The 13,409-nt window shown below is 49.5% G+C and overlaps 1 protein-coding gene across 1 annotated transcript; it reads right to left on the reverse strand.

The window, feature by feature from the left end:
* Positions 1 to 9,320: 9,320 nt before the first annotated feature.
* LOC100841071 (subtilisin-like protease SBT1.6) lies at positions 9,321 to 12,443 on the reverse strand. Its single transcript, XM_003558306.4, has one exon. The coding sequence runs from the start codon at positions 12,192 to 12,194 to the stop codon at positions 9,816 to 9,818; it is 2,379 nt and encodes a 792-aa protein (XP_003558354.1). The 5' UTR covers positions 12,195 to 12,443; the 3' UTR covers positions 9,321 to 9,815.
* Between the last annotated feature and the right edge of the window lie 966 nt (positions 12,444 to 13,409).

A 13,409-nucleotide genomic window follows, 5' to 3' on the forward strand; every position in this document is an offset into this window, starting at 1 on the left:
ATTTAGTTATTTTTAGTGATTTAAAGTTAGAACTTTATTTTAGACTTGTTTTTTTTTGCCGGCTATATATCTATGAATGTTATCTCTGAAGATATTTGAATAACTATCCACTCCATTGAGAATTGGAGTAGTACGGTTAGAAGATTGGTTGCAAATCGATAAAATTGACCATGTTTTAAAAGTTTAGCAAAAAGTGGTCATGTGCAAAAATTTAACAAAATTTAGCCCATTTGCTCAACACTATGCCCCGGCGCTGAGGTTGGATAGGTCAATGCTACACGACACGGCATTGAAAAACACTCGGGGCTCAACGCCAAATACGGTAATACCGAGTTGTGTGAGTTGAATACTTTATTTTACCTAATTTTCTAACTCATAATAATTATTTGAAAACTCTGGTCGTTGCTGCTCCTGCCCGGTGTTTTGCACTTAGGAACATTTTCTCTTTGATTCGCAAGATTCGCAAAATGCAGGAATAAGAAATTCAGAGGATCAAAGTGGCATGTCATCTTCAATACTACAAGAATCGGATGATGTTTGATGTGCAAAGGAAAAATGTAGGATTCTTATAAAGAGGTTGGAGTGGATGTAATTTTTCATGCAAAATGTACATCAATACAGGAAAAAAAATGATTGTTCGAAAACATGGAATATAAGAATTTTTTATTGATTGTTTGAAAACATGGAATATCAAACGATCAAAATTGAATCAAACCTGAGGAAAAAATCTCATGGTTTGCAATCCTTTGAATCAAACGATCAATATAGGAAAAATCCCTGAGGATTGGAATCCTCCAAAAATCCTTTCAAATTACTTTGAATCAAAGGGGGTCTTTCACCCTTTCTTGAGTTTGTACATCAAAGCTTTTGAAAGCATCATAGTAAGTTGTGACATCATTTTTTAAGAGTATCCTGCAAGTGCCACTTGCAAACCGTAGAAAAATTTATTGCTCCATGGAGAAGCCACCATCAACAATCATATGCCAATGACTCTGCGTTTACCTTTCAATTGTTCTGCAATAGGGGTCGTGGACTAATATAAGAAGTGCAAGTGGGTCGTTTTGCAAAACAAATAAATGCCGACATGCTGAGATTGGACAACCGCTGCCGTCTGATCTCGCACAAGATTACGAAAACAACTGCGCGTCAATGACGGTGGTCCCGAGAGTCCGCGCGAAAAATATCGGCCCCACAGCGCAGCCAGCCAGCCACCCCACGTACACCCAAAACCCGCCCATAAAGATGTGCTTTTCCGGCTGTTTTCTTTTTTTGACAGCTGATTTCTGGCCGGGTTGTGATCCAACTGCAGCGCGAATCCGGAGGACAAGGACCAACTGCGGATAGGCCGGCAACCGCCAAACCGACGCGGGCCGCCGGATGGGGGGTTTGGCAGGTGCCGCTGAGCCGCATCCTGCCGTCCGTTCAGCTTTCCCGTGTTTGATCCCGGCGCAGGCAAGGGACACGTGGAAAGCGACGCCGTCTTACTTTCCTCGTCCGCCTTTTGCTGGGTCCGCCGTACCACGACAGGGTCCACCGGCCGGCGCCTGCGTCTGCGCCGCCCGCAGATTTCTGTAGCTGCCTATAGCCTTCTTTTTCAAAGACTTTGTGTCAATGGCTGAGCAAACTTTTCGCCTAAACGAGCGTTGCGTCGTTGCACGGTACCGCCGGATGGATGCCAGAAGCCCAGAACTAATGGTCAGTCGCAAGGATGACCTCATGAAGCCTTATCGTTGGATGAAGAACAGTAGACTGTTGTTTGGTGTATTGGTGATCACCGTTATGTAAGACACACACGGCCCAGACACGGGCCTTGCGAATTGGATGGTGGAGCTCAGCAGGTACGTACAATGAAAGGCGTGGATTGCAATCTGACTGATTTGCCACACGACAAAAATCATATAAATGGAACAATAGCATTTTGGTCAAAATGAATTTGGATTTAAGATAAATAGTAAGATACCTTGAATGTGTGCTAAGTGCCAACCGCATACTTAGGAAGTAAAGCATGTGGTTACTTACCGAAAAGGAAAAGAATAATGCGATTTTTAGCACTGATTTGATCGAGGCCAAATAATCTTTATGGGGTTTCGATAAAAAAGATGAGGTTCTTTTGAGAAAGCGACGGCCGAAGACCTGATGATCCTTTCGGAAGAAGATCAATCTAAGAATCCTGTGAAGCTCGTAAGTGGGCTCATGTTGAGGTGAATAAGCCTTGTACTGCGATTCAGTAGAGGGCTTGAAGATTTGGTAATGCACCGATCTGGTTTAAAAAGGAAACATCAAAATATTCCTAGGATCGATAGCAACTATCTCACGGTAGATATTTGTCCGCACTATGCTAGCAGCACTTTGTTCAAATGGAGTTAATTTTGATTATTAACCGCACTTTTAGCACTTTAATCGCAGATTTTGTCAATAAAAATGCGTCAAATACTTTTGCCAACACAAGTATATTCAACATTTTTAAAATGCCACGCATATAAATTTGACGCACTTTGAAGCCAAATTGACACGCTTTGAATGCGTCCGATAATCTATCGTGACGTAGTGCAAACACGTTTAATCAGGTTAGCTACGTACCTACACAATGATGTGCTATTGATCGAGTAATCCATGGATGCTAGGGTATGAAGCAAGAATAATATAATTTTAGAGTAGGAGAAAAAATATGTGGAGATGGCCTCTGAGCTTTGTTAAAGGGAAGCTCAATACGTAGCTTAACAAATGGTTTTACTTTTACATGCACCTGAAAAGTATAGTGGAAAAGTAAGGTAAAGTATATATATAAGTAGCTAAGGTACGACCAAATTAGGTTAATCCTACTTCATTACGAAAAGAAAGTAAGGCCCCAGCTGGTTTTAATGGTTGACGTACCTTCCTTGCTATGGTAATGATTATAGTTAGCCTACTCATGAAAGGTTACTTTGCTGATATCTTACCGTAGATTATTGCTTTACTAAAGTAGTTAGGCCCGTCTTGATCGAGTATAGCATAGCAAACCAACATGGTGAAAATGCTTGAAGTATAATTCGCATTTGGATTTACACAGAGATCGAATTCTTGTAACAAATCATGTACTGTACATACTCGTAAAATAAACTAGGAAGCAACTTGATCGGATAAAATGAGTTGAAAATATCAGGACCAACAAACAATATGTGTTCTCTTGTTTTATTTATTTTGTGTGAAGAGCAAGCTAGCTTACGTATAACGAAACTGTCAGTTAGATCTTTTCGTAGTTTCTTCAAGTGGGCATATATCATAATGTTACTAATTAACAACATTAATTTGCAGGTCACAGGGCCTCAATGGATGGGCGGTGGCCCTTAGATTTCTTACACCCAATTGCATTTCTTTTCTGCCAATGACGAGATAGATCAAGATAACCAACTACTCTCTGGTACAACTAAACAATTAAACCGGACGGTCATCGATCATTAGCTCCAGCCCATTTCTAAACATAGTTAAATGTCTCGAACAATCTCGAAGCGTATCTCCTTAGTGCAACCACCCCCATGAATGCCAATTCTTCCATGGCGTGTACTCCAGAATGTTCGCTAGCTAGCTGAACTCTTGAGCTAGCGACGTCCGGCCTTAATTATTCTGAGCTGGAGCAGCTATGAGTAGGACAGCTAATTCCGACAACTACTTCTAACCAATTCGTAGTACTGAGTACTGACGACATCACATGCCAAATTGCCAATTCGTAGCACTGACGACATCAACATATATACGTACTCACAAAAACGTAATCAGCAACATAATAGTCTCCATTGGCCAGAGTCGTATGGGTACATGGCAGTATTTGGCAATGGAATGCGATCAATTTCGAGAAAATATCGGCCGTACCCCGTGGGCTGGTCGGCGGCTGGGCTGCACCGCCGCGCGGCGGCTTTCCCTTTCAGAAACGGAGAACGGCCCGAGGGAGAAGTCGGCATACCATAGATACTCGTGCGGATCGTGCGCGAGAGCTAGCTAGCGTCAGCCGCGCTTCCGGAGAAGGTTCTGGATCGTCGACTAAATCCCTCCGAGAAACGGTAGATATATAGCTATTGCTAGCCTCATACGTGTTCTTATTTGCTCTCGATGTCGACCCTGATTTCCGGAGGCGGGTGAGGCCGCAATTAGACCATATCATCAAGAAAAAAGGAAATTCGTCGTGTGGTGCAGCGGCCGGCCGGCGGTTTGCCGTGCTGTGTTACAGGAAGAAGAGTCCAACGTACGTACAGCACGTATCTTTTCTACGGGAGCGTGCGGTGGTAGTACATGTGGAAAATGGCAGGTGGATCTATCGATCGACAGGCTGTGCCGCTGTGCTACCGTCTATCACGAGTCATTATACGGTAAGGATCTGCCCATGCATTTTACTCCCTCCGTTTCATAATTCTTGTCGAAATATTACATATATGTGACGTTTTTAGGAATAAATACATTCATTTTTAAGCAAATTTGAGACAAAATTATAAAACGAAGTTAGTAGTATTTTATGACATAGATCAAATTACAACGAGGATATGTGCTTTACTTGGTCAAAGAGGCTGTGTTGAATAATCAGTACGTAAGTAGTATTGCGGTCAACAACTCGCTCGGTATATCTTAGTCTTGACCACGAGTTAGGACGGAGGTCTTCTGAGGTTTCTTGCTTAGTAGCGTCACCTAACTTTTGTTTTGACAAATCCTGTCATCATCTCCATTTTGGCGGTTAACCATGCATCCCGTGGAATAGAATAGCACAACCCGGGTCGGTGTTTCGGCGTTTTGCCCTGCGCCGACCGTTGTATCACGTCCACTTCTTCGTCCAGTTGCGCTAGTATAAGCAAAGCAGCGCCCATTCGCAAGGAAAAAGACATGGCAGGCTCTGCCAGTTTTTCCGATTTTATTGCCGCCCCTGCCCAACTCCGGCATCTGCTTTGCTTAAACTAGCGCCCATTTTTGCCCTCTGCATCAATAGAAAAGAGTCAGCGATGGTGCCCGGCCCCCTTTCTATCGATAATCGATCGACCTCGCAGGCAATTTTTGTTGTGCACTTTGTGGTCTCTTGTGAACTTGTTATTCATTAGAAATTGATGGTAAAGACATCTAAAAGATTGCATTCGCTTCTTTTGGAGTGGTTTTTCTACATTTTTTTTGGGAGTGGTTTTTCTACATAGGAAGAAGAAAATACTATGCTGGTGTGTACGTACCCTTGATTTTTTCTTTCTGAGCGAAGTGTACGTATGAATCTGCATCATAGCTGTGGGCCCATGTGATTTATTGCTCGCCAGCCTGGCCCTATGTGGCCCAACTGTCCAAGCCAAGCCAACCCAACGGAGATTACCTGGGCTGGCAGGCTAGGTAAACGAAACCTGGGCTCCCCTAAAAAACCTCGGCTGGGCGCCTCCGAGCCGTGGGCCCCTATAGCAAACCAAAACTACCATGATGCTTAAGGAACACTCTGGGCCTTAAGATGGAGAGCCCATGTGTTAGACTGTTCCCCGGCCGTAATCTCCACGCACGTACAACACTCCGCAGAATTTCCCGTCAGCCATCTCTCTCTCCTGGAGCACAAATCCTCGAAAAACAAAAGACTCCGGTGAACTAGCATTTCTCTTTCTTTTTTTGCGAAAGTGAACTAGCATACCTCGATGAACTAGATATGTGCTCCTACGGTGAGTATTCATGAAGGGATAGTCAATTAGCCGCTCGATCTATTTGCTGCAGAACGTTCACCAGTTTGAGATTGATCGTTACCAATTTCTCTATGATTGCTAGTACATCACCCCGCGCTTCTTCCTAGGCGGAAGCTAACACAAAACTCCGTTGACTCACGCTCGAAACTGGGCGTCGGGCGAGGCCATCGGGACACGCTACGTGCCTCGCTTCAACGCTCAGATGCACGTCGCCGGAGAGGAGGGAGAGAAGAGGCGGAAGAAGAGCTCTGAGCTGTTGTAGCAGTGGAGACGAGAGAGGGGAAGAAAGGGGAGAATCCTTTTATGCAGACAAACTACAGAACTTACTACTCATACACCACACTGCACATTCCAGTCAAAAATCAAGATTGCAGAAAACATCTAATATCTAATTGAAATAACAGAAATTCTATGACGTAGATTGTCTTAAAGTTATCGTACGGCTGAAAATAAATCAACCCATCGCTATATACGGAGTATTTGCCTTCTAATTTTTTCTGCGAGTAATTTACCTTCTAATCTTAGATGGACAAGCACAGGGACACCGAAAGTCTTACAGCATATGGTCACGTGCTGTACAAAGTAAGAAACCAATTGCTACAAGGAGAAAAAGGAATCCGATTAGAATTCTAACACGAGTCAATTAATTCCCCGGTTAAGTCCCTAGCTAGGCCCCAGCGACTGCTGCTACCGTAGAGAGATGCCTGAGAAAAGAAAAAAAAAGTCATATACATTCAGTGATGATGTTGGTGGAATATTCAAATTTAAGCGATCAGTTCAAATAATTTAGTTCTGTATCACGAGAAAAAACTAGAAATTACTATGTAAATAAATGGGTGCATCGTGGACCACCAGACCCAATGCGACCTCTCCTTTGTTCCAATCATGAATAACCCAATAGACTTAATAAACAGAAGTCTCTAAAATTCCAATTTTGTTAGCTTGACACAAAAATGTTGGCAATAATATGACTAATTAGAGTAGCAGAAACTCATGGATACAAGAAAAAAAGTATTATCCATAACCAGCCATAACGCTGTATTCGGATCGACCGTATCGGGTGCCGGTAAGTGGCTTTCAGGTTGTACCCCTAAAACCAAGTGCAAAGCAAACAAAACCACATTTCAAATCTATGAACAAATTAAAAAAAATGACATACACCAATTAGGAAGAATAAAAAAGAGGAGAGCTGGAAATTATGCAAATTTATCATATGTTTGAGACCTTAAGACTATAGCGAAAAAGACAAGCTGGAACCAACTACTCCAACTGTCAGTGACGTTTTGCCGTGCGACAATCATACCTCATATGAGATGTTTAGTAAAACAAATTGATACTTAGTGGGGACAAATTTTGAAAATGAAATGGAAAAAGAAACAACATGGCATAAATGCTAACACATCCGGATTCCATACATCCACATATGCACCGTCACTGAATCCATGCATGCGTCATCATCAGTCGGCCAGTAGTAGCACGGTTGCAACGAAAACACAAGCTAGAAGTCAATTTACCATAGATGCACCCAAACCCACGGTTGCAAATAACACACCTAAAGTCGAACATCTATCGCTATCAGCTGCAGTTAGAAAAATAAATACCAGACAATATGATGAAAATAAGGAGGATTTTCATGTCAAACGAAAAAAAAACCCGGAAAAGTCATAAAAGCCATTGGATGATGGGCCTAATAGATACAAATTTTTTTTCGAAAAGGAGGCTGAGACCTCCGGCCTCTCCATCAAAATGATGCACACAACCATTTTTTGTTGATTTATTTAACAAGCCTGGCAAAACGGATAATCAATCAAACAACCCAAAGCCACCAAGCTATACCTATTAGCTTGATGAAAAGAGTGGTCATTGTCAGGGCCGTATGCCCTGACCGCACACCACCGCCCAACATCTAAACCCGGAAGTCACGAAGACACAACTGGTCAAGCTAATTTCCAGCGTGTGTCGAGAACAACGCATTGAACTTGCCAGGCAAGGCAGCGACGAGCAGCACGCGCTCAGTAGCCGCCCTGCGACCAACACACCCTCACACACCAATCTTGCGTTTCCCAAACGGTGCCCCAAGGGGGAGAACGACGCAAACAACGCTGTCGCCGTCCAGTCTTGGGTTTTCGCCCGAGAACCTAGAACGGGTGGTGTAGAACTACCTCGGCAACGCATCAGGGATGGGAAGAGACGTCCAAAGACGTCACCGCTGTCATGGTCGGATTAGCCAACGTCAGACGCCAACTCCTAGATCCAGCGAGAGGGAGAGAGTCCACCGTCGGCTGCACCCGCCACCGCATGGATTCCCAAACCCGCCACACCACACCTTTCCCGAGAAACTGCGGGGCGGAACCAGGAGGAAGTGACGCGGAGCAGCACCACCGAGAAGATCCACCAGGCCAGAGAATGGCTGCCGAAGGCCCGGCCTCGCGAACGCCCACGCCCGCCTCCGGGAGGGCTGTAACCAGGGAGCCCGCAGCAACTAAGCCGAGCTGCCGTAGCAGCTACCGAACAAGCCTCGCGCTGAGCAACTCCAAAGGGCCGTTGGTGCCGTGCGGGCTTGGCGATTCGGACCAACCGTATCGGACGTCGATATGTGGTCTTCAGGTGGTAGCCATGACCATGAGGTAGGTGTAAAGTAAAAAAACATATTTTTGAATCTATGAACCAATAAAAAATGCATACATCAATTGCGAAGGAAAAAAATTAGGAAAATTATAAATGATGCAAATTTATCATACGTTGGAGACCTGAAAACTCGAACGGAAAAAGATTAAAACCCATCCAAGAATTTAGAACTATATTTTTTGGTACGTAAAAAATAAAACAAATCACATATTTCAAAAATTGAACAATTCCAAATACGATACATCTGGATTGCATACAAAATGAATCAGTTAGAAAAAAAATTAAAAAATATCATTTCATTATACAAGTCTATCCGCGCAATCTGCGCGGGTCACCACGCTGGTTCACATTAAATAAGGATAAAAGTGTAACCGTGTAAGATGGATTTTGTGGCAAAAGAAAAGATGAAAATAAGTGGCCCTTCCAAGGAGGAATAAGAGAAATGGTTTTCATTGTCATAGAGTACAAGACAGCAAAGCGGAATTGGGGAAATTGGCTTCTCCACTACCGATCGACCAGCTTATCGAAAAGCACAAGATAATGCATTGCCTTTGGATAAAGAAAAGTATATCTTCCAAAAGAGACAAAGAAAAGGATCACGAATTAGTAATCTGGTACTGCCACCTTGTGTAGTACTCCTACTGTGCTAGTACTCCGTATAACAAAACAAGTGAGTGGAGAGCCGCATCCGCATCACTAGATGTCGAGGGACGCACTCGATCGATCAGGGCAAATTCCTTTGCCATGATTTCACCAGGTAGATTCACAGTGCGTCGATGTACATGGCCGGGTGCGGCCGTGCTGGTGCCCAAGAACGATCGCATTTGCTTATTCGAGTACTACCTGCAAACCTCGAGAAGCATGAAGCATCGCCTGCTTTCCTCGTTGTTGGCGCTGCCGGGTAAAGAGCTTGTGGAAAACGACGCAAAAGGCACCGAATACCGAGTCTGACTGGCTTGTAAGAAAAACATCCAACGAACTTTATCGTTTCTTCAGCTTAAAAAGCATTATTGCCCGTCCATCTGAAAATTGACCTGTCGATACTCACGTGCAGGAAAAGAAAATGGGTAGCCACAGATGGCTCTCCATAAACTGACAAAGCTTAGATTAGATTTAGTACAAGAGAACGCAGCTACATGAGTTATCCGTAGTCCACACTCGAACTAATATAAGTAGTGGAATTTCTCAGCTTTTGTCTTGTTTCACCCTTTGTTTCCGTTGCTCCTGACACTAGTGTCACCATGGCCCGGCAACCGGCGTTGCCCGCAAAAGCAAACAAACTACACAGTCTACACTCCACACTGCTGTCACTGTACTCCACACTGCCACAGCCTGGGCTTTAATCAATTTCTCAACAGAGAAAAAGACCCCACGTAATTAAAGTACTACTGCGTGCGCCCTGACACCTTCATTGCGCAGTCCCGACCGCAGCCGTTGCCGCTACGGCGGTACGGCCCACCTCCTTTTGACTTCTGATGCAAGGGTGACTGGGTCGGGGTGTCCGTCCCAACTTGCCACTCACATAGGCTGCAGCCACGTCACCACGATGGGGCTCCGGACGTCGTGCCCGCGGCCGTCTGACCAGACGAGGTGCCCGTACACCGGCGCCGCGGCGGGACCGGCCGGCGCCTCCACGGTCACCGCGAAGCTCTGCTTCTTCACGGCCGGGGAGAAGACGAGCTTCTCCGGCTTCACTGCCACGGACACGCCGCTGCTCGCCGCCGCGCCGGACATCTCCACGCGCGCCTTGTACGTCGCGGATGCCTCGGCGCCGACGTTGGTCGCCGTGCGGATCACCGTCCTGGACTGGTTGCTGCCGTGGAACACCACGGAGATCGACGGGTAGTTCAGGTCGGAGCCCGAGAGCTTCCTGTTCGTCGCCGCGGGGCAGGACACCGGCTTGTGAGTGATCACCTCGATCGCGTTGGCCTCGTAGCCAATGCTGCACATGAACACCACGTAGTCTTCGTCCCCGATGTCGTAGACCAAGCCCGGGTCTAGGGCCTTGCTCAAAGTGATGTGCCCCGCGCCGTAGTCGAACGGCGTCGCGGCGCGCCCGTGCTCGGCCTCGTCGCTCACCGCGCCGCCACGGTTGTCGGTGACGATTGCCGTGGTCATCAACGCGGAGCGGATCGCTGCCGGCGACCACCCGGGGTGCGCGGACCGGAGCAGCGCGGCGGCGCCGCTGGCGTGCGGGCACGCCATGGACGTGCCCGACAGGATGTTGAACTCTGTCCGCCGGGGGTCGGATTCCAGGCCCGTAGGACCAGTGGCACCCGTCCAGGCCGCGAGGATGTTGACTCCAGGGGCGATGAAGTCCGGCTTGAGGATCTCCGGGACGAGTCCGTTGGGCCCGCGGGCAGAGAAGGAGGCCACCAACGGAGCCGGCTTGACGCCGACGATAGTGCCCCTGAAGACAATTGTCGCAGTCGGATTGGTGGTGTTGGCAGCATATGCCTTGAGCGTGTCGCCCTCGCTCTCGCCCACCGAGCAAGCCGGGAGGACATGAGCGTCGCCTACTAGACCTTCGCCGTTGGCCTCTCCGTTGGCGAGAACCATTGCTGCGCCACCAGCTTCCTTCACGACCATCCCCTTGGCCACGCGCGGGCTGCTGCCGCGGTCGCAGATGACGATCTTCCCTGCCACAAGCGACGGCTCGATGGAATTCTCCATGCACAGCGAAGCGGACAGCCCACCTGAACGCCCGGGGTAGTACAGAGACAGCATGGTGTTGTTGGCCAGGGGCTTGCCGGAGTAGAGGGACACTCCCGCCATACGCCTCCCGTCGCCGAGCACGATTTCGGCGGGGAAGCTGCGGTCGATCGTGCCGGCGCCCACGGTGGCGAGCCACGGCGCGAGGTTGGTCACCGACATGGCGGCGGGCCCTTCGTTCCCGGCGGAGGTGGCCACGAAGACTCCCCGCGAGACGGCGCCGTACGCGCCGATCGCGATCGGGTCGATGTAGAAGGGCGACGTGGCGCCATTGCCGCCGCCGATGGAGACGGAGATGACGTCCACGCCGTCCGCGACGGCGCGGTCGAAGCCGGCGAGGATGTCGGAGTCGAGGCAGCCGGCGCCCTTCCAGCACACCTTGTACGCGGCCACCCTTGCCTTGGGCGCGACGCCCTTGGCGACGCCGGGCGCGTACCCCTCCATGCTCGCCGCGTAGGACACGCTGCCTGCCGCCGTGGTGGCCGTGTGCGTCCCGTGCCCGTCGGCGTCGCGCGGCGACATGTACTCCACGGAGCCGTTGGACGCCACCGCCGCGGTATCGCCGTAGTGCGCGGCGTGGCCCTGCGAGAAGAACCGCGCGCCGACCAGCTTCCTGTTGCAAGACGACGCCGGGAAAGCGGCGCCCGCGTCGCAGCCGCCACGCCATCTGGCGGGGACCGGCGGGAGGTTCCTGTCAGAGAGGCTGCGGCGCTCGGGCCACACGCCGGTGTCTAGCACCCCGACGATGACGTCGGAGCCGTAGTCGGCGAGAGACCACAGCCCGAGGCGCGCGCGGAGGCCCATGAACTGCGGCGACCTGGTGGTGTGCAGCGGGCGGACCCGGTCCTCGAACGCGGCGAGCACGGCCGGGTGGCGGCGCAGCGCGTCGGCGCGGGGAGCGGAGACCGACGCGGAGAAGCCGTGGAAGACGGTGTCGTAGACGTGGAGAGGCTCGAGGAGGGGCCCGTCGGCATCGGCGCCCGAGGCGAAAGCGGCGGAGGAGTACCAGTGCGCGTGGGTCGGGAACACGGACGGCTTGGCGCGGTGGTCGACGCGGAAGATGTACGTTTTCTTCGCTTGGCGGCCGCCATCGTCGGCGTCGGTCGCGCCGGCGGTTTGGGACAGTAGCGTCGTCGCGGTAAGCACGAGGAGGAGGAAGAGCAGGAGGCGGCGGCGAGTGGCCATTGGATAGACCGGCGAGAGCGACGGTGTCGTGGAGCGGTGGAAAGGGGAGGAGTTATAGCAAGGCGCAGACTGCAGGTGGGGGAGTACCGGGCGTCGTCGTGGGCCTCGTACGGCTCTGCTAGACTGCTAGCAGTTATGTCGCGTCACGTTTTCGCACCCTCCGACCGTAGGATGGTTTAAATGCTGCCGCTCTGGATCGGTGCGATGGTGCAGGCGTGTAGCTGCCATGCGCTGCGTTGCTGATCGGTTCGAGACTCAAGAGTGCCTTCCGTGGGAGTTGGATCGAGTGAGCCGGATTCTGGCACCGTCAAATTATCTGCGGCAGCACGTGTTTCTTGATGAGAATCTCGAGTGCCACAGTCGTGATAGTATGTCGCTAACACGTGGGGTCAGCTTCTTCGGGCCGACCGATGAGTCGATGAATGGTCCCGCCGGCGCCGGGCGGCGTCGCGAAGGCTATCCGTGGATTTGGCACGTTGTGCGCTAGCGAGTGCCTGGGGCAACATATTGCACCGGTTGTAAACCGATTCCGGGAAACGCGCGAAAGGGGGGAGCGTGCTTTGGAGGTAAAGTGCACGCTTCGGGGCTCTAGCCATATGCTCGTTTTCCAGTGGTTTGTCGTTACCAAATGATGAGTTTCTGCCTGCAGAACTGAATGCCTGATTGACTTGTGCTCCCCGTTCACGAGGCTGGGCCAGTGACTGATGCCCAAATTGCGGCATGAAGCCAGTGGAAAGGGACCGAGGCAGGGTAGAACGTAGCCGATGAACCGATTTAATTTCTCAGGATACATCCGCCGGCGGCGAGAGCCAAGAGACCGGGAGCTCGACCTGCTTGGAGGCGCGCAAAGCTGAAAATGTGCGTCCGGCAAGGCCGGGAAGGAGAGCAAGATGCGTCACTTCCCAGCAGAGGGTGCGGCACAGCACAACCGCTTTTTTTTTTTGCGTGTGTATGTTTTTTTTTTTCAAGAACAACAGAAGTACAGAACCGCTCGTTTAAATGGCTGGCTGGACTGGACTGCAACGGCCCATTTTTCAGCCCACCCAGAGTTTAGCCTTATTTTGCAGGACCTTTTCTCTATTCTTTTCCCAGGCCGCAGTGCTTCTTTTTTTGTGCGCGCTTGTGTTTTTCTTTCCGAAAAAGGGGGCAACTCCAGGCCTCGGCATCGATTGATGCACAAAGCCATCAATTATTTGTACATGATATTATATCAGT

Source organism: Brachypodium distachyon, chromosome 1 (assembly GCF_000005505.3).
Source record: "Brachypodium distachyon strain Bd21 chromosome 1, Brachypodium_distachyon_v3.0, whole genome shotgun sequence".
Classification (NCBI taxonomy): domain Eukaryota; kingdom Viridiplantae; phylum Streptophyta; class Magnoliopsida; order Poales; family Poaceae; genus Brachypodium; species Brachypodium distachyon.